Source organism: Pezoporus flaviventris, unplaced genomic scaffold, assembly GCF_033815535.1.
Source record: "Pezoporus flaviventris isolate CSIRO_AGI_PZ_B2104156 unplaced genomic scaffold, CSIRO_AGI_Pfla_v1 ptg000100l, whole genome shotgun sequence".
NCBI lineage: Eukaryota > Metazoa > Chordata > Aves > Psittaciformes > Psittacidae > Pezoporus > Pezoporus flaviventris.
Genome location: NW_026892648.1, coordinates 2408881 through 2427046, shown reverse-complemented (window position 1 = coordinate 2427046; position 18166 = coordinate 2408881). Strand labels below are relative to the sequence as shown.

Genomic DNA, 18166 nt, shown 5'->3' with positions numbered 1-18166 from the left:
CTCCACTCTCGTGGCACCCTGCCTGCAGTCCTGCATCCAGCTCTGGAGCCACCACCTGCATAACTGAGGCCAGAGGAGGCCATGAAGATGCTGCAAGGACTGGAGCACCTCTGCTCTGGAGACAGGCTGAGAGAGCTGGGCTTGTTCAGCCTGTAGAACAGAAGGCTCTGGGGAGACATCAGAACAGCTTCCAGTACCTAAAGGTGGCTATAAGAAACCCGGAGAGGGATTTATTACAAGGGCATGTAGGGACAGGACAAGGCAGAACGGCTTTAACCTGACACAGGAGTGACTCAGATCAGGTATTAAGAAGAAATTCTTCCCTATGAGGGTGCTGAGGCTCTGGCAGAGGTTGCCCAGAGAAGCTGTGGCTGCCCTACCCCTGACAGTGTTCAGGTTGGACAGGGCTTGAAGCAACCTGCTCTAGTGGAAGGTGTCCCTGCCCGTGGCAGCCCCTTTGAGCTACAGTCATACAACCACCTCTCCAACCTGTGATCTACAGCAGCAAGCACTTGCTCAGCACATTGCTGCGTCTGACAGAGTTCACTGTATTAAATTTGCTCTAGTCGTCAGTAAAGAGCTATTCTGCTGTGCTCTGACAAATACACTAGTTGCCAGAATACTGTATTTCACCATTAGTACTGCATTTATCTAAGCCTGAAAGAGGTGAAAGAACAATGGGAGAGAAGTGGTGTCACTTGCTTTAGAGCACATGGTGTCACACAAAAACTTACAGCATGCCGGTAAGGCCACAGAACCAGTGAAGCACTGCTTAGACTGGACAGAAGGAACCAGGTTAGTATGGAGCCAGCTAGAGGATTTGGCTACAAAGCTTTCACTAGGCTTCATGACACTGGTGTCCAGATCTCAGTTTTTTTCAGGAAAAGAGCTCACAAGCTTACCCAAATCTCTGCACTTACTCACAAAGAGACAAAGAGAATGACTGATGTGAAGTTAAGTGTCCTCAAAGTCATTTTAGAACTTTCTACAGGTTTCACAGGAAATGAAGGATCAACCTCCGTCTCAGAGCCACAGGGCAACCAACTAACTAGAGCAATCTGAGGTGACCTTCAGGACTGCTTTTGGCATCCGCCAAGCAATCATTCCACCCTCCTTCACAAGAAAAGGGGTCAATACCAGATTTCACCCATCATTTTCTTCCTTTTAAAGATTATATTTGAAAAGATCTGGGGAAGAAATTAAATAAAATTTAAAAAGACGTTTATTTCACTGCACGTCAACTGCACTTTTTTCTTTGCTGAACGAAACAACACATCTGTGGTGTTTTAATGTATTACTTGCCTTGCCTGAAAAGCCTGCATTTCCAACTGTTTCTAGCAAATAAATAAGCAAGCCAGGGAACAAACCTAGAAAATACTTGACTCAAAACCTAACAGCACTTCAGAATATGATATATTTCAGCTGGGTAAGACAGAAAGCAGAGCTGTTCAAAGAAGGTATCTTACGTGCTTTACTCAAAGGTGTGAAGCTATGAACAGAGAGAGCTGGAAAGCTGAAAATTGCCAGCCAGAAGTGGTCTAAAAATACCATATTTTGGGGAAACCTGCAGAGCAATAATCTGATGTTCAGAACTACAAGCATGAAGGCCTATTGGACTGATCAATTTGTTGTGTGAATAAAGAGGACCTACACATCACTCCCATTTAATGAACTAAAAGCAAAGGCACTAGACATTTCAGAAGCAACATTTGCCTCCACACCTCCACATCTTCCCATCAACCCCAATTCTAATCCATCTTTACCGTAGTCGCTGTGCTTTGAGGTGGTTCTTCTTCTGTACAAACTGTCGACACAGCCAGGGAAGGCAGCCTGGATGAAGAGGATAACGCTGATGTCTCCATGCCACTGTCCTCATTTAGAGCAGAAAAACCAACCATGTGGTGTCCATTCAGTTCACTAGCTTTGCTCTGAGCACAGGTCTGCAAAGAGCTGAGCAAAGTGCCATTGCGGAGACAGGTAGTGCTATGGAAAGTGCTTGTGAGCTTTGATGATTTCTGATCATTCTCATCGGAGTCAAGTTTAGGAAAGGACAGGGATTTTATATTGCTCACTGAAGTGATTGGGGACAGGGACACTTTGGAAGACAAGGACATCTTTTCACAGTTTCCCAACTGCGGTAAAGTGATAAAGCCATTGGGTTTGTGAAGGGGCTTGAAGTCCAGCGTGGCCCTTTCTATGGATGCCAGAACTTCCTCATCTTGCAGTACAGACTCAGACCCTCCTTTGGGCAAGGTGTTATCTAACAGCTGGGCAACAATTGGCCCAGTAGTACCAACATGAATTTCAAGAATATTTTTTAATTCCTCCTTATCATCGATAGTTTTTAATTCCAGTTTATCAAATGGGTCTTCTTCACATTCGAAATCAGCTGGGTTGAAGTCTGCTTTTGGACGAGGTGGACTGAGAACCTTCTGCTTCACAGCACTGCTGTTGGCTGGCGTGGGAGTAAGGATATTATTGTGCTGCAGGCTAGCAAGGACTGGGTTGATAGGAGGAGGCATGGCCTCAGGGCAAGGTCCCTCTGAGAATCCCATCTTGTTGCTGTCCTCCGGAGCTGATTTTGAGCTTGCTAGTTCTTCTGCTTCTGCCTTGCGTTCAGCTTCCCTCTGGGCAGCTTGGATTTTTCTGATGTCTTCAGACCACTCAATTGTTTTCTTTTCCAGTGAGAAGTCATACTGACCAAGGGTGGAGGGGAAAGGAGAAAAAAAAAAAAGAAAAAGTTACAAGGATCACAGCTATTATGTCCAATAGCAACAAAAGTAACAAAGAGTATGAGCTGCATGAATTACCATGGACAGGCATAGAATCATAGAATGCTTTAGGTTGGAAAGGATCTTAAGATCATCTAGTTCCAACCCCCTGCCATGGGCAAGGATACCTTGCACTAAACCATGTTGCCCAAGGCTCTGTCCAACCTGGCCTTGAACACCACCAAGGATGAAGCAGTCACAACTTCCCTGGGCAACCCATGCCAGTGCCTCACCACCCTCACAGTAAAGAACTTCTTCCTTATATCCAATCTAAACTTCCCCTGTTTAAGTTTTAACCAATTACCCTTGTCCTATCACTACAGTCCCTAATGAAGAGTCCCTCTCCCCAGCACCCCTGTAGGCCCCCTTCAGATACTGGAAGGCTGCTATGAGGTCTCCACACAGCTTTTCTTCAGAATGAATGGCTGCAGCTTTCTCAGCCTGCCTTCATACGGGAGGTGCTCCAGTCCCCTGATCATCCTCGTGGCCTCCTGTGGACTTGTTCCAACAGTTCCATGTCCTTTTTATGTTGAGGACACCAGAACTGCACACAATACTCCAAGTGAGGTCTCACGAGAGCAGAGTAGAGGGGCAGGATCACCTCCTTAGACCTGCTGGTCACGTTCCTCTTGATGCAGCCCAGGATACGGTTGGTTTCTGGGCTGTGAGTGCACACTGAAGCATGCTTGTGTTCAGTTTCTCATCAACCAACAACCCCAATTCCGCATCATTTTTTTTTACTCAGCATCTCTTGTCAACTACAGACTGGCAAAGCTAGAAGATGCCTGAAGTACTTTGTTTTGCCTCTAGCAGCAAAACCTGGCTATAGTCTGGATGAAAATATATTTTGCTTCCTTCCTACATTTACTTCTATGATTCTATGATTCTATCTGAGCAGAGTTATCACAGTTTTCTCTGTATATGTGGCCATATATAGCCAAAATTGACCCAAGCCATGTATTTTTTTATAATAAGGAAATGGGGGATAGTTATATAAATATATATGGCTTTGGTTAATTGTGCTTCCCTGTACTTTGGGGTGTTTTACAGCTGTAGTGACAGTCAAAAAAAAGTCAAACTGCACTGCAAAACGCACAGTCTACATCATGACATGATGTTAATGAAGGTGTTGCAGTCCAATTGGGCACATATACTTGACCCTCAGCTTGGCAGGAAAATGGAGACAGCACAATGAAGCCAGAAACAGGACATTAAAGTCTCCTTTAGCTCTCCCACATTGGCTTACCTGGGTGGAAATAGGTGTCTTAAGACAATCAGGTCTTAACCAACCATTTAATGGTTATAATGAAAATCAATCATTTAATGGTTATAATGAAAAAGCCATGATGTATGGCACTAGGGTAATATGTGGGGCAGGAAAAAAAGGCAAAAAAAAAAAAAGCAGAACATCTCCTGCAATCTCTCACAGCTGAAGTGAAAACAATCGTCAGTTGGGACTGACCAAGGAAAGTCATGGATTAAAATGAGAAAACACAGTTCAATTATGTTTCATGTATCACAACCTGCATCTGAAGATTAGATTTTCAACAGTTATGCTAAAGCAATCAGTTTTATGCTAAAAGAGATGTGATCTTCAAAGATCTGGAAACCATCTATACCAAGATGCACCCTGTTTGCCCTACAGCTGGAAAAGGATTCTCACTCAGAATGGCACAGAAACCAGGAACTGGAAATTTATTTCTTCATCACAGTATCATGAGAACCCATAAAGTACAGTCATAAAAACACTTGTTACCCTTAAGCAAGGTTCTGCAAGTGTGCCATAGCATGGGTGTATCAGGTTTTTCTGGTTTTCCTCTTAAACATGCTATTCAAAAGTAGTCAGGGTAACATCTAGACTAGTAACTATAACACACTGTGCTTTTTGGTAGATATACTGAAATAAGCGCTATTAGTTTTTTTTAAAGCGGTGAGAAGCAGCTTTTTGCACCACCTACCGTATTTTTGTCTATCATTCTGATAGATCTTCTACAACTACAGCCTGGTGCACAAAATGACACTACAGGACCAACAAGATTAACATTTGGATACATGTGCAAACTGACTACCTGCAACACATGCTGCAGGCCAGGGTAAGGGAACAGAAAGGCAAAACACATCACTTACCTGGGCTTCTCTGACAAGCTGAGAAGAATCAGGCAGGCAGAAACCAATGGGCAATCCAACCTTCGCTGGGGTTTTGAATTTGTCTCCTATCTTAAATGGAACATCATCGAGATAACTGAAGGGCCCTGGGATCAAAATCAGAAATTGTCTTAGGAGTTTAATGCATTCAATTAAGACTCACATTTCTATATTTGGGAGATCTTTTATCTCTGCTGCCCCAGCTACACCAGATGACTCAGTACAAAGGGAGTTGCTTGATCAGATACACACTGAATCTATTTGGACTTCACTGCCTCAGTTTTGGTGCTTCAGTTTTGGGGTTGTGGTTTTGTTTGGGTTTTTTGGGGGTGTTTTTTGTTTGGTTTTGGTTTTTTTTTAATGTTCTACCCTGCAATTATTTAAAAATACAAACAAAAAAAGAAACACACAACCTAACAATCCAACAATTGGAACAGATTTTGAACTTAATGTACCAAACTTCTTAGATCCCCTTGTGAAAAGACTATGTTCCCACAACTGAAAGCTGAAATTCTCCTGAATTCTGCTATGTGTCTATAAAAAGACCGATCACTTTTTGTCGTGTTCAAGAGGCTTCAAAATGACCCAGTTTTAGAGCAGCTATGACAAACTAAAATCCAGGTTTTGACATATACATGGGAAGTAATATTTGGACAGAAGTGGTCACAAGGGCAAAGTGGCCCAAAGTCTAGACACCCCACTTTAACCAAAACACAGAAATATCTCAAGACTATTTAGCAAAGCAGTTCTGATTTTTGAAACAAGGCAATCTAATTTAATCAGCTATCTGATTTCTGGTCACTCCAAAGAGAAGCTTCAGACTTATTTCATGGTCCTCCATTTGTCCTTTGTCACTTACACCTGGTATTTCAACAGCGTTTTAGGATTAAACTTTTAGGCACCCGGCAAAACCATGAGGCAGAGTCACTTAAGAGCTTAACTACCTCCAAGAATCATAGAATCATAGAGTCAACTAGGTTGGAAAAGACCTTTAAGATCATCAAGTCCAACCATTAGCCCAGCTTTGCCAAGTCCACCACTAAACCATGTCACTGACAGGTTCATCTACATGGTTTGTGAACAGCTCCAGGGACGGCGACTCCACCACCGCCCTGGGCAGCCTGTTGCACTCTCTCTGTGCATCACAAAGCACTCTCTCTGTGAACAAATATTTTCCAATATCCAATGTAAACCTCTCCTGGCACAGCTTGAGGTCATTTCCTCCTATCCTATCACTTGTACTTGGGAGAAGAAACCCCACTTCACTCCATCCTCCCGTCAGGCAGTTGTAGAGAGTGATAAGGTCTCCCTGAGTCTTCTCTTCTCCATACTAAACATCCCCAGGTCCCTCAGCCGTTCCCCACCACACTTGTGCTCCAGGCCTTGTACCAGTTCTGTTGCCCTCCTCTGGCCCCATTCCAGCACCTCAATGTCTCTCTTGTAGTGAGGGGCCCAGAACTGAACACAGGATTCGAGGCGCAGCCTCACCAGTGCCCAGTGCAGTCCTGGCCCTGCTGCCACACTATTGCAGATACAGGCCAGGATGCTGTTGGCCTTCTTGGCTGCCTGGGCACAGAAGAAGCCAAACTTTAGGTGTGTTTTCCTTGAGCTGCTGTGCAGAAGTAGCAGAAAGCCCACAATATTAGTTGCGCTTAGTTTTTCAGTTAACTAAAGGGGGTCTCTTGGATCACTTGTCTAAGATTCTGGAATTACAGGTAAGGTTTCTGGCTATGTAGAACAATCTGAAACATGTCTTCAGCACTGTCTGTGACTTCACTTTGCTGCAGATCCAAAAAGACATTAGTGGCATCATCTAAGATGGTTTTCAGTGACTAAACTCTAGCTCAGTGAGCTGTGACTTGCCATTTTTATCTGACCCATTTTCATACTCAGATGACAGTAAGTACTGTTTGTGTTCCCTTGCTGTTGACTCATCTACAACAAGGCAGCCACAGGCTCAGAAAGGACAAACAGCTTTTGAAAACAGGAACATCCTGTTAATTTGGAGTTAAATGTTTATGTGCTGTCATCACTTGAGCTCCCATACTATGCACTGCACTGGCTGTTCCCAGAGTCCTGTTAGTTCACAGGTGGCATTTCCTTCAGCTTTGAAACAATCAGGCTGAATAACCTATATCCCACCTGCAAAACTAGCATGCAAAAGTGCTCCAGGCAGAATATAACACTGTTTTCACTGATCATTACTGAGACGCACACATTCAAGCATTTCACAGCACAACATCCAGATGGCACCTCACTGGCCACCAACACCACTACCTGCCACATAGCATTCAAATTGCATTTGAGCTGACAATTTGAGAACCTGGATATGCCAAAGTGTTTTCTTATGCAGAAACAGCAACTGTGGCAGCCTTTGCACTGAGACTGGCAAGTCATGGCCAGGTCAGAGACAGCAACCAGATCTCCTAACTCCTTGGTGAGGTGTGACTGCTGCTATGACTTGCTTAGTCCTGCAGAGATCAGGACTTGTGCCAGAGGATGATCCAAGTGATGATCCAGGATTACTCTCTGCATCAGTCTCACAGCCTAAATTGCTCAGTGTGCAAACACTTGTCTTACTAGACCTACTGACACTGCAAGTGGTAGGCACCTCTCACTGCACCACTGCCTGAAATAGATACTAGCCACAGAAGGTACAGGCATACACTGTGTGGTATTTACACAGCAACACTTTGTTTTGGTGTAGTAAAAAGCTGAACACATGAAGATTAGATGGGCTGCCAGTATAACCTCAGAAGCTGGACCGAGGAATAAAAACCTTCCCAGTGTCTTCCCAGTATACTGGTTTTTTTTAATAGTCACTATTGCTATAACCTCATCTTGAATATAACTCTGCTACAAAAACCACAAGCACATAGTATTCACTTTGTTCCAGCTGAATCAGAACAGTACTAGTCTAGGGAAGTTAAAATCTGATCCAGAAAGCCAAGAACCCTTTTGTGTTTGTAAACAGATGAACCTTCTGCCTAAACACAGATGGGTAAGGGTAGAAACTGATATGAATGGCAAATTCTAAAGCAATAAGGAAAACCTATATATAGAAAGTATTATGCAAGCCACTGTTTCAGTAGTCCAAATGAAGCAATTAAACACGTTTTTGAACTGTTATTTAATATGGTGGTCAGCCACTTCATCCTTTTTGCAGTTAAAAGCAGGATGTTCTGAAAACAGCCCTGGCAAAACTGGTATCTGTCAGTCTAGTTTCTGACAATGCACACTATATGATATTCTGCCCAAGGAATTAACTACAAGAGTAAGATTTCCCTCCACTTTAGTACAATGCAGAAGATGCTGACCAACTCAAAGAAGCATCTTCCAGTTTGGTAGCAAAATTGAAACATTTCAGGTAAAACCAGTTACCAGCTACCAATAGGGAACAGTTCTGAAAACAAGTAAAACTGGTTTTGTGGTCACACAAACCAAATTTCTGTAATTTTCAGAAATAGGAGTTAAAAGCTCTCAAGTTGTGTAACAACAGTGACAATACAACAGCAATGTTAATGTCCCTCTACAACCCACACTTTCTGTGCAACAGATGAGAGATGCATTTCTAGATGCTACTAATTACCAGAACTTAAGCTTGAACTTCCAATTATTCAAATGACAGGAGAGCATCTGAAGTTATATGGTTAGGCATAGTTACAGGTGTGTGCTAAGAATACTCTTCGAGACAGGAAAAGGGTTCCCTTCTCTCCACCCATTCCTTATGTTCTCAACCTCACGTGAACATGGTGCTGAGAAGCATGCTCTATGTGGCTCTGCTTGAGGAAGGGGTTTGGTCACTCTGCTCTCCAGAGGTCCCTTCCAACCATTCTGTGATCCAATAGCAGTCCTCTAACCTCTAATAAGCAGCTCAACAATAAATACAAGACGTGAATCAGCTATGTTGTGCAACTTCACCAGTCTCTCAGAATCAGCAAGCTAAAGGAAGGTGTTGGGCTAGATGTTTTACAGTAAGCCAAAATTCACTTAGTGGGATTAATTCTTAAACAACCCTGGAGAAGACTGAAACAATCGCCCTGCTGTTTTCTTCAGACATAGTAAGTCACTTCACACTAGCAGGACTGCGTATAAAGCACAAGGAATAAACTGAGTTCCCTCGGACTCTCTTATCTGCAAGATTATCCAGGAAGATGAAGGCTGACTTTCTAAAACCAGAACTTTTTATAGGATGAAAAATCATGTTGGAAATTTCACATGAATGTTGCAGTACCAGCTTGAATGATTACTGATTTGAAGAAGCTACTTTACGTACAAATTGAACTTGAATGTTCCACAGAAATATTAATCCTCTCAAATTATATCCCATTTTCTAAAAGATCAGCACATACAGAGACAAATAATTATGATACCAATCATCTGCATGACATTACACATCTCAAATTTAGAATGTAGCTGAATGAGATTAGTCCAATTTAGGAAAAAGAAAAAAAAAAACAATACTGCTGAGCAAAAAGCAAGCAGAGCTCAATGATATATTAAATGCTTCACTTTCAAAGTCACAACTTTTCATGTGACTTCCACAGAAAGGAGCTACAGATCTACTGTCAACTTCAACAAACATGAGACAAGTAACACAACTGCAGTGCAGCCATGAGACAAGGAACACAACTGCAGTGCAGCTTTGATTTTGAAGGGGTTAAGCGTGGGGAGAAGAAGGTATCATTCCGCCACGAAGGAGTGGGGAACAGCCACAAGATGAATTTCAGTTTAACCAGAACAGGCATCAGGAAGCAACTATGCAAGAAGGAAGGCACTTAGTTCCTAACAAAAAACTACTCAGAGGCTAAACAGATTAGTCTCTATGGACTGTCCAGGCGGGGACATTAGTCAGCAGCAGTAGCAGGATTCATCCTGTTGGAAAGACAAGGATGTCAAGTTTCACTTACCATGAGAGTCGGAGCCCAACTTCTTAGAAGCCATTTAGAACCTAAAAAAAAAGAAAAAAAAAAATTTTAAAACAGCTTTAACAACTTCACACATGTAGCACAGCATAAGCCTACACAGTTCTACAGCATCTTATCTCTGGATTATGGGACTTGTTATGGCACTTGCTGTTTATCCTGTTTGCAAGATAAATTTATTTTATAGCTTGGAGAACTGACTGATCAGACATAACTTAGCCCAAGGTCTGACAATCTAAATAGCAAAATGAAGGAAAAAAACCCAAACCACACAAAAAGCCAATAAAACCAGCCAAGCAGCAGCCGCGGATGATCAGGAAGACAGAGTTCCAGATCACAGTGCTCAAAGACCATTCCGTTCCAGCCCTGTGTAGCACACCCTGCCTACCTGGCATTAAGAATAGCCCTTCCTACTGGAAATACCACACTGATCCTCTTCAGTTTAATCCTTGCTGCTCTAGTAAAGGGATACTATCATATTGGCTACGCAGTCAGTTAGCCAGTGTGGCACTTGCCTAGACACACTGGGTAACGCACAGGTAACAAAAGGTATACAATAAATTGAGATATTTTCAGATACACACAAGGAAATAATGCTAACAACTGTCCTCATCCACTGCCCACAGAATTCTACTAACAACTTTTAAAGTTTGGATGCTAGTCCTACATGGCCAAGATGTTAAAACACAGAAATGCCCAGCCAGCTTTTACAACAGAGCAGGCCTGTGCTGAGAAAGAGTTAAGACAGTTGTCTCATTAGTTTTCAGTTAAAACCGTGCTCAAGGATGCTTATGGTGTTCAACAACATACCGGGATTCTTTTTCCAGATTAGAAGTACAATCTCTAGACACCAGAGCATAATTCTTCAAATAGCTGAATTTGTAAGGCCTCCTTTGAATTTATGCATGACACAGAATCAGAGTTGCCCTTTGTTCCTGAAGTCCTCCAGCTCACAGATGGAAATGCCCAAGAGCCGTTCTTCAAAACCATGAAGTTACCTGGTACAGCCCCACTGCAGCAGGCAGCACTCAAAGCACAACTCTAATCAGATCTAACATTCACACCATCATTCCTCAGTCAAGGTTTAACTCTCAGCCTCACTGTTTTCACTGCAGATTACAACTGTAAATGTTAACATATAGGAAGGGTTTCCTAAGGTGAGGATTACAGAGACAGTTTAGCTATTCCTCCTGGTAGCTGAAGACATAATTGGGGTCAAGAAGAGCTAGTTTCAAGTACCTCAGGAAATTACATTTTGCTCTGCAGAGGTCCCTTTCAATACTAGATGAAAATCAATTATGTACACCAACCCTACTGGTTACAGGAACTCAACATATAGCCAAAGCCAAAGCTCTATGTAGAAGGTTACCTGGGTGCAACAGAATTAATAAAACACGATGAGCAGATGCTAGGCGATGGGGAAGTGAGTCATGCTGGGCAACTCCAGGCATACCTTGCACATAAAACCTGTTAGTCATTCAATGTTTATCAGGTTCTTTGGGAAGCGCGTCATGAGGTGGCAGTGTGCGCTTGAAGCCCAATTTGCCAATCCTGTGCTGTACTGCATCAAAAGGAGTGTGATCAACAGGTCAAGGGAGGTGATTCTCCCTCTGCTCCACTCTCATGACAACCCCTGCAGTCCTGCAGCCAGGTCTGGAGCCCCAACACTAGAGGGATGTGGACCTGCTTGAGCAAGTCCAGAGGAGACCATGAAGATGCCCTGAGGGCTGCAGCACCTCTGCTGAGGGAGCTGGGCTTGTTCAGCCTGGAGAAGAGAAGGATCGGGGGGGACCTTGTAACAGACTTCCAATACCTAAAGGAGGCTTCAAGAAACCTGGAGAGGGGCTTTTTTTACAAGAGCATGTAATGATAGGACAAGGGGGAATGACTTTGAACTGACACAGGGGAGACCGAGATATTAGGCAGAAGCTCTTCCCTGTGAGGGTGGTGAGGTGCTGGTATAGGGTGCCCAGAGAAGCTGTGGCTGCCCCATCCCTGGCAGTGTTCAAGGCCAGGCTGGAGAGAGGTTGGAGCAACCCAGTCGGTGGAAAGTGTCCCTGCCCATGGCAGGTGGTTGGAACTGGATGATCTTTAAGGTCCCTTCCAATAAAAAACATTCTACGATTTTATGCTTGTTAGCACATCTCACCATCTCTCTCAACATTGGTATTATATCCAAAACTACCCCATTAAGCTAGAGAATTGTTTTTGACACTAGATGACAACTTCTCAGAAATAAACAAAACTCTGAGCCTTCAAAGAGGAGGTGAAACACTGCCAAGCCTGCTACCTCAGGAAGGCTCTCCAGGGCAAAGCTACAGGACCACTCAGTATAGTTGTGTGTCAACTACTGGAGCTGAATGGGCTATACCAGCCCCAGTGCTGCAGAGGAGGAGACCATACTGCAGTACATGAAAAAGGCTACACCTTTCAGACCCAAATCACACAATCAGAAAAGCTGCTACATTACTAGCTCCTCTGCATGAGATCAGCAATTAAGACATCAACTTGATTTGTTATTATTGAACAAGCCAGGCCACGTGTGAAATCATGCAGTCTTAATCTCACCAATCTTCTGTATGTCACCAGCACTGCCTGCAAGAATGTGCTCCCAATCATCCACTACTATTACAGTGGAGCTGAATCAGGGAGAAGGCCTCTACACATTTCACAGAATGAAAAGCAAGTGATCCTTTTCTGTAAGATTTCAGAACTTCTGATGAGAGGAAGTAACCTCCTCATTTTGGCAATTTGAGTTGACAAAGTAGTCTTTTCAATGTAGCACCAGTTATCTGCAGGCAATAGGGTTTACACTGTCTGCCCCATTCACCAGAAGCAGCTTACTCCAGACTGTACCTAAAGGACAGTGAAAAGAAAACTCAAAGACAACATTTTTAGAATGTTAATTTATATTATTCCCTCTCCATCAGGCTGCTGCAAGGACATACTAAGTTACCACCTCACACACTGATCTCAGGTAATTGAATGCCAAGTTAACTGTGATACAATCCATTTACTCCAGGGATATTAGTAGCAATGCACACAAATCCCACAGAACCAAAGACATGCATATCTAGCACTCAGGGAATTTCACAGCAGTATATCAACATGGAGGTGCATAAAGCCTTGGATGTATTCTCAGTGTCAATTTGTTGACAATCCTGCAGTAAAATCCTTCAATGTGCAATAGGAAAATGGATTCCTCTGCCATATGCAACACCTTACTTTAATTAGAGAATTAGCTAAGGCATATCAACAGCAAGCTAATAATGAATTTAGTATTTCCACAGAGACAGTCACACTTTAGATTCAGGTAGCATTTGAGTTTTTATCACACTAGCTCTTCCTGATGCACTATGAGCATGCACTCACAAAGATACCATTATTGCAGCACAGTCAGCAAACAGAATTGCTAAGCACTGCACACAGTGACGCTAGGACAGGCTGCCAACCACATTTCATCACCTCCATTCCAAAGAGGGTTTAATTAAAATAGTGTCTTGTGACTAATCAGATTTGATGAGCTATTTGGGGACCACTGTATCAAGCATCTTGCTGTTGCCCTGTCCTGCTGGATGGAAAAAAAACATGTTTGCAGCCAGTTAGGTTACTGACTTTGCCACTACATGTCTGGGCATTATGTGACCCATTATTTGCTTAGTCAAGGCCATTACACTGTGCAGTAAAGGTCTGCATAACTTTGTTACCTCTATTTTACAAATTTAAAGGACTTGCTCACAAAGCCTTATCAGCTAATAGATGACTGCCAAGCCCTATCACTGTTGCCTTTGATCTTCAGGCTCCAGAATAGGATGCTGAAGGCATCACTGGGAACCATGCACAGCTGCACATTTTAAACTGACAAACATCCTCTACTGCATGTGAACTTTTTCAATACTTTTGCTGGGCTATGTAAACAAGTTAGTTGCACAGTACTACAAGTTTGGTTTTTGTTTTGTTTTTTTTTTTTACAGCCACCTACAAGCATTCTTCTCTAAACTTAGACTTCCTTAGTCCCATTAAATTGCTTTTGGTTCTGGATAACTCTCTGAAGAGAAGACATGGGTAGCAAGTGTCTAAACATTACAAGCAACTTTAACAGCATCAGCCACTGAAGCAACCTGATGGAACTCTTCCCTTCCTGCATGTTCATTTTTCACTTAATAACACTGAGGCAATAAGGCAACATTCTTAAAATCAGCCAGCCAGAGAAACATAGCATAGCAGAGCCCAGGATGAGGGCAGAGAACCTCAGAGTGATGATACAAGGGGATAGGGGGACATGGAAACAAACAGAACAGCAAAAAATTCTGATTTGTTGCTGTTCAGATACAGCAGAGAAGTGACGAGGTAACACCGATGACAGAAACAATTGGCACAGAGAGATAGATAACAAGGCAAAAGGACCTGAAGGGACAGCGCTGAGATGACCAAGACAGTGCCTGGCATGTCATCACTTAAACCTGAATGACTACTTTGCTGTGCTGCCAGACAGGAGAACACAGAAGAGCATGATTTGGTGCATAAAGGGACAGTCACATCAACAGGTAAGGAAAAGAAAAGTTACCACCAAGACTGACTCATAAGGAGCCCTGGGAACTTGGGGTGGTTTTTAATTATTATTTCCACGTTCCTTCCGTCGGTGTTTTCGCTGGAGCTTATATTTCCATCCCTCTTATTCTGAAAGAGCTCTGATGAAAACATCCTACAACTAACAGCACCTACAGCTTTCTCAGTGGTAAGTCAAGCCAGTTTAACTATTTGTCAAAAGGAACCAGTCTCTTGTTGCTATATCTCTCCTTCCGGGGTGCAAGTACCCCTAGATTTCAGACACATGAATTCTCTGAATTAACTCCCACCTAAGATTCACATAAATGAGAAACGTACTTATCATGGGTCAGAAGAAACAAAAATGCTTGAAGTTATCAACCATAATCAAACCAGCACATCTACGATTTTCAGAGACAAGACCCCTGATCTTGCAACTTCCATTTTGCCTGCTAGCACACATTATGTAGCCTACAGAACGGAGGATGCATATATTCACTCTGAAAACCACAAAAAAGACAAAGAAATCAAAAAGAAAAGGTAATTTTGCTGCCCATATTACATTAACGCACTACTAATGATTTTACACTAAGAAACAGGTGAGAAGATGTTCTGTTCAAGTCACTGATTTCTAATGCATTACAGGTATTCCACATTCAGATTTGGTTTAAGTTTTCACTGTAACTACTTGTTCCAGTGCAAATGAAAGGCTGTAACCAACATCAGGATTCTGTATATACCCTCATACAACAAAAAGAGAAGCAGACAGTGCCTGTTGGCAAGATTAAACAAACATTAAGATTCCCGTATCAAAGCTTCCCACCTATGTAAGCGTTCAATCATTGCTACATAACCGAGATCTCTTAGTCTGACAGCAAAAAGCTGATCACAGAAGTTTACTACAGCACAAAACCAGATTCTGTTTTCATTTACTGCAGTCTCTAAACAGATGACATCACCCCAAAATCTGCAGCAAATGCTTCTGCTTTGTACTTTCAACAGTCCTGCAAACAATAAGCACAGTCAACTGCATGAAGGTATGCCCATTTCGTAAAGGACAATGATGTTGAGCCACTGATAACAGCTCTTTGGATAAAGTCATTGTAAAACTATATTTGATGTGCTGCAAAGACATGTCCTGCAGAGAAAATAAAAAGAAGGAAAAAAGAAAAACCAATTTTCACTAGTCTTCACAGAAAAGTTTTAAGTATATCCACAGTAATTCCTTTTAAAGTGCTACTACAATCCAGGAGATAAAGTACATTAAGGTTCTGGGTCTACTGTAAGATAAGCAAAGTCAAACCAGACCCTCCCTGAAGCAATCACTTACAATTTCCATCCAATTTTCAATGGCTACAGGTTAAAACAAATCTAATGATGTGCCTCCATCTTGTGGGAGTATCAGGGTTTAAGCCCAGCCAGTAACTCAGAACCATGCAGCTGCTTGCTCACTGTCCTCCCCTCTTCTCCCCCCAGCAGGCTGAGATAAGAACAGTCCAATTATCTAAACCATAATATCAAACTAATAACAATAATAACAGAAATAACAAGGGGAGAGAATATAAAACTAAAAGGGGAAAAGGAAAAGAAAACAATAAACACAAGTGATGCACAACACAGTTACTCACCGGCCACCAACCAATACCCAGCCCAACCCAAACAGTGATCTGGGCCTTCTGGGTCACTTCCCCCAGTTTCTATACTGGGCGTGACATGCTGTGCTATGGAATACCCATTTGGCTAGTTTGGATCAGGGGTCCTGTCTCTCCTCCCTCCCAGTTTCTTGTGCCCCTCCTCACTGACAGAGCATGAGAGACTAGAAAGTCCTTGATTAAGGTAAACATTACTGAGCAAGAGCTAAAACGTGTGTTAATCAGCATTCTTGTCAGACTAAAGCCAAAGCACAGCCCTGCACCAGCTACTAAGAAGGAGGAAAATAACTGTCAGAGCTGAGCCCAGGACAGGGATGAAAGTGCTAACGGTCATCATACATTTACTCAATTGCAGAGGAGGGATTACATTAACAGGGGGAAGAGGAAGGTATGACATACCTTTGCTGCATACACACCCCATGGATCAAAGGGCTATCATGAGAAACCTAAATTTTGAAAGACAGCCTGTAAAAATCAAAGTGACTCAGTTTGTTACTTTCAGTGCAATGACTGAGGTGCAGAGAGACAGGAACCAACACAACAGCACTTTAAAAACATTTCCAGAATACGTGAGTAGGAAGGACAAGGAAAAAGAGCCCCTGAAGAGTAGGTCTGTGTGCAGATCACATTATTGGATTTACGAGACAATACTTTTTAGTGATGGCAGTAACATCCATTATTGGGCTTTACATGCAGATGTTGAATAGCACCTTCCTAGAAGCCACAAAGATTAGGAGAAATTGATTTTTCAAATTGTGCCATTGCTTAATGTGACATAGTGGGCAATTAGACCTTCTGCTTCAGCACACATCAATCAATGGGAAGTTAAAAGACAGCTCTTCCACAAGCTCTTAGAAAAACACAGCATCTCTGGTGCTATTGTTCCATATGAATTCGTTACATCAATATCCGACACCTTTGGTTACACAGCTACTCTCATGTCATGTCTCACTTTGTGCATTAAAGACACTGGACTTGTTAAAAGCATGACCTATTTGGGTTGTTTAAGGATTTATGGCTCTTAAATGATAATGCACAACTCTATTCCTCATTTAAGATCCTGACTTTATTTTTGGGACAACGTAATTTGGCATATATTTCACCCAGAAATAAAGAGACAAAAAACATGCAATGGCTGAGGACATGCAGTACACTAATGCACCAGTTTTTCAATCACTGCTATCACCTGCCATACAAGTTTTCAATAAAGCTGAAGCTTATACACCACACAAGCCTCTGGAAGTACAGGTTTCACAGGCAAGAGCATAAGGAGACTGAAAATTACTTATAGACAGCCCTGTGGTCAAGGCAGATCTGCACAAGGCTTTCCTTTGACCAGAAGCTGATGAGAAGAACAAGAACATAAAAGATGCAGCTGTTCTAAATTCATATTTAACTGTTGCAGAAAATAGGTGACCTTTTTAAAATGGAGTCTTAAAAAAAAAAAAAAAAAAAAAAAGAACCGTCAGAAGAGAAAACCATGTGCAATTAACATCTAAGGCTGCCCTGACTTTCAGACTCTGCAAACAAGGGGACAGCACAGATTCTGTCAACTCCGAGAACAGGTGATTTTAGAGTACGGTTCCTACTACTGATTGTTACTTAAGTTATTTAAAGATCATACAAACAGAGGCGGGAAAAAAAAGTATACAGGTTTACATTACCTTTTGCTTTTTAAGATCAGCTTTGCTAATCTACAAAATACACCACCACCAAGGAAATGGTGGTAAACCAGAAGGACCAACTTCCCCTCCTTGAGACAGAAGCAAGACAAACATTTGCAAGATAAGCCACAGCAGGAAAATATAAATAAGCTGTGCAACTCCTACATGCTAGGAAAAAAGCAAAAAAATTATGATCCAGCCACACATGAGGGTTATAATAATCTCACAATACAGTACTGAAGCAAGTCCCCAACTTCACGAGCAAAGCAACTGCTTCTATTATTTTCCTAGACCTAAAGTTTGTATTGCAAATACCTACCACTTTTGAGAGACAATAGTCAGACTGAAATAATCTAGTAACAAACTTAGCTACTTCAGCTTAGTAAGAACAAGACTTCATACTACTATGAACAAATCAAACCTTTAAGAGCAATCTTAGCACTAGCCAGAGTGTACATGTT

At 42.3% G+C, this 18166-nt stretch overlaps 2 protein-coding genes across 4 annotated transcripts in view; both read right to left on the bottom strand.

Moving 5' to 3' along the window:
- The window catches only part of NUDT2 (nudix hydrolase 2), a 213492-nt gene that overhangs the window by 47709 nt on the left and 147617 nt on the right, over positions 1–18166 (bottom strand). The window lies entirely within an intron of this gene.
- Positions 1–18166, bottom strand: part of UBAP1 (ubiquitin associated protein 1) — a 37569-nt gene that overhangs the window by 7465 nt on the left and 11938 nt on the right. For all 3 annotated transcript variants that reach the window (XM_061477271.1, XM_061477270.1, XM_061477272.1), the window contains exons 2-4: positions 9827–9867; positions 4899–5023; positions 1764–2696 (exon numbers count right to left, since the gene is read on the bottom strand). In XM_061477271.1, coding sequence (XP_061333255.1) covers positions 1764–2696; positions 4899–5023; positions 9827–9860 — 1092 coding nt within the window. In that variant the 5' untranslated portion in view covers positions 9861–9867. The remainder of the gene's footprint in view (positions 1–1763; positions 2697–4898; positions 5024–9826; positions 9868–18166) is intronic.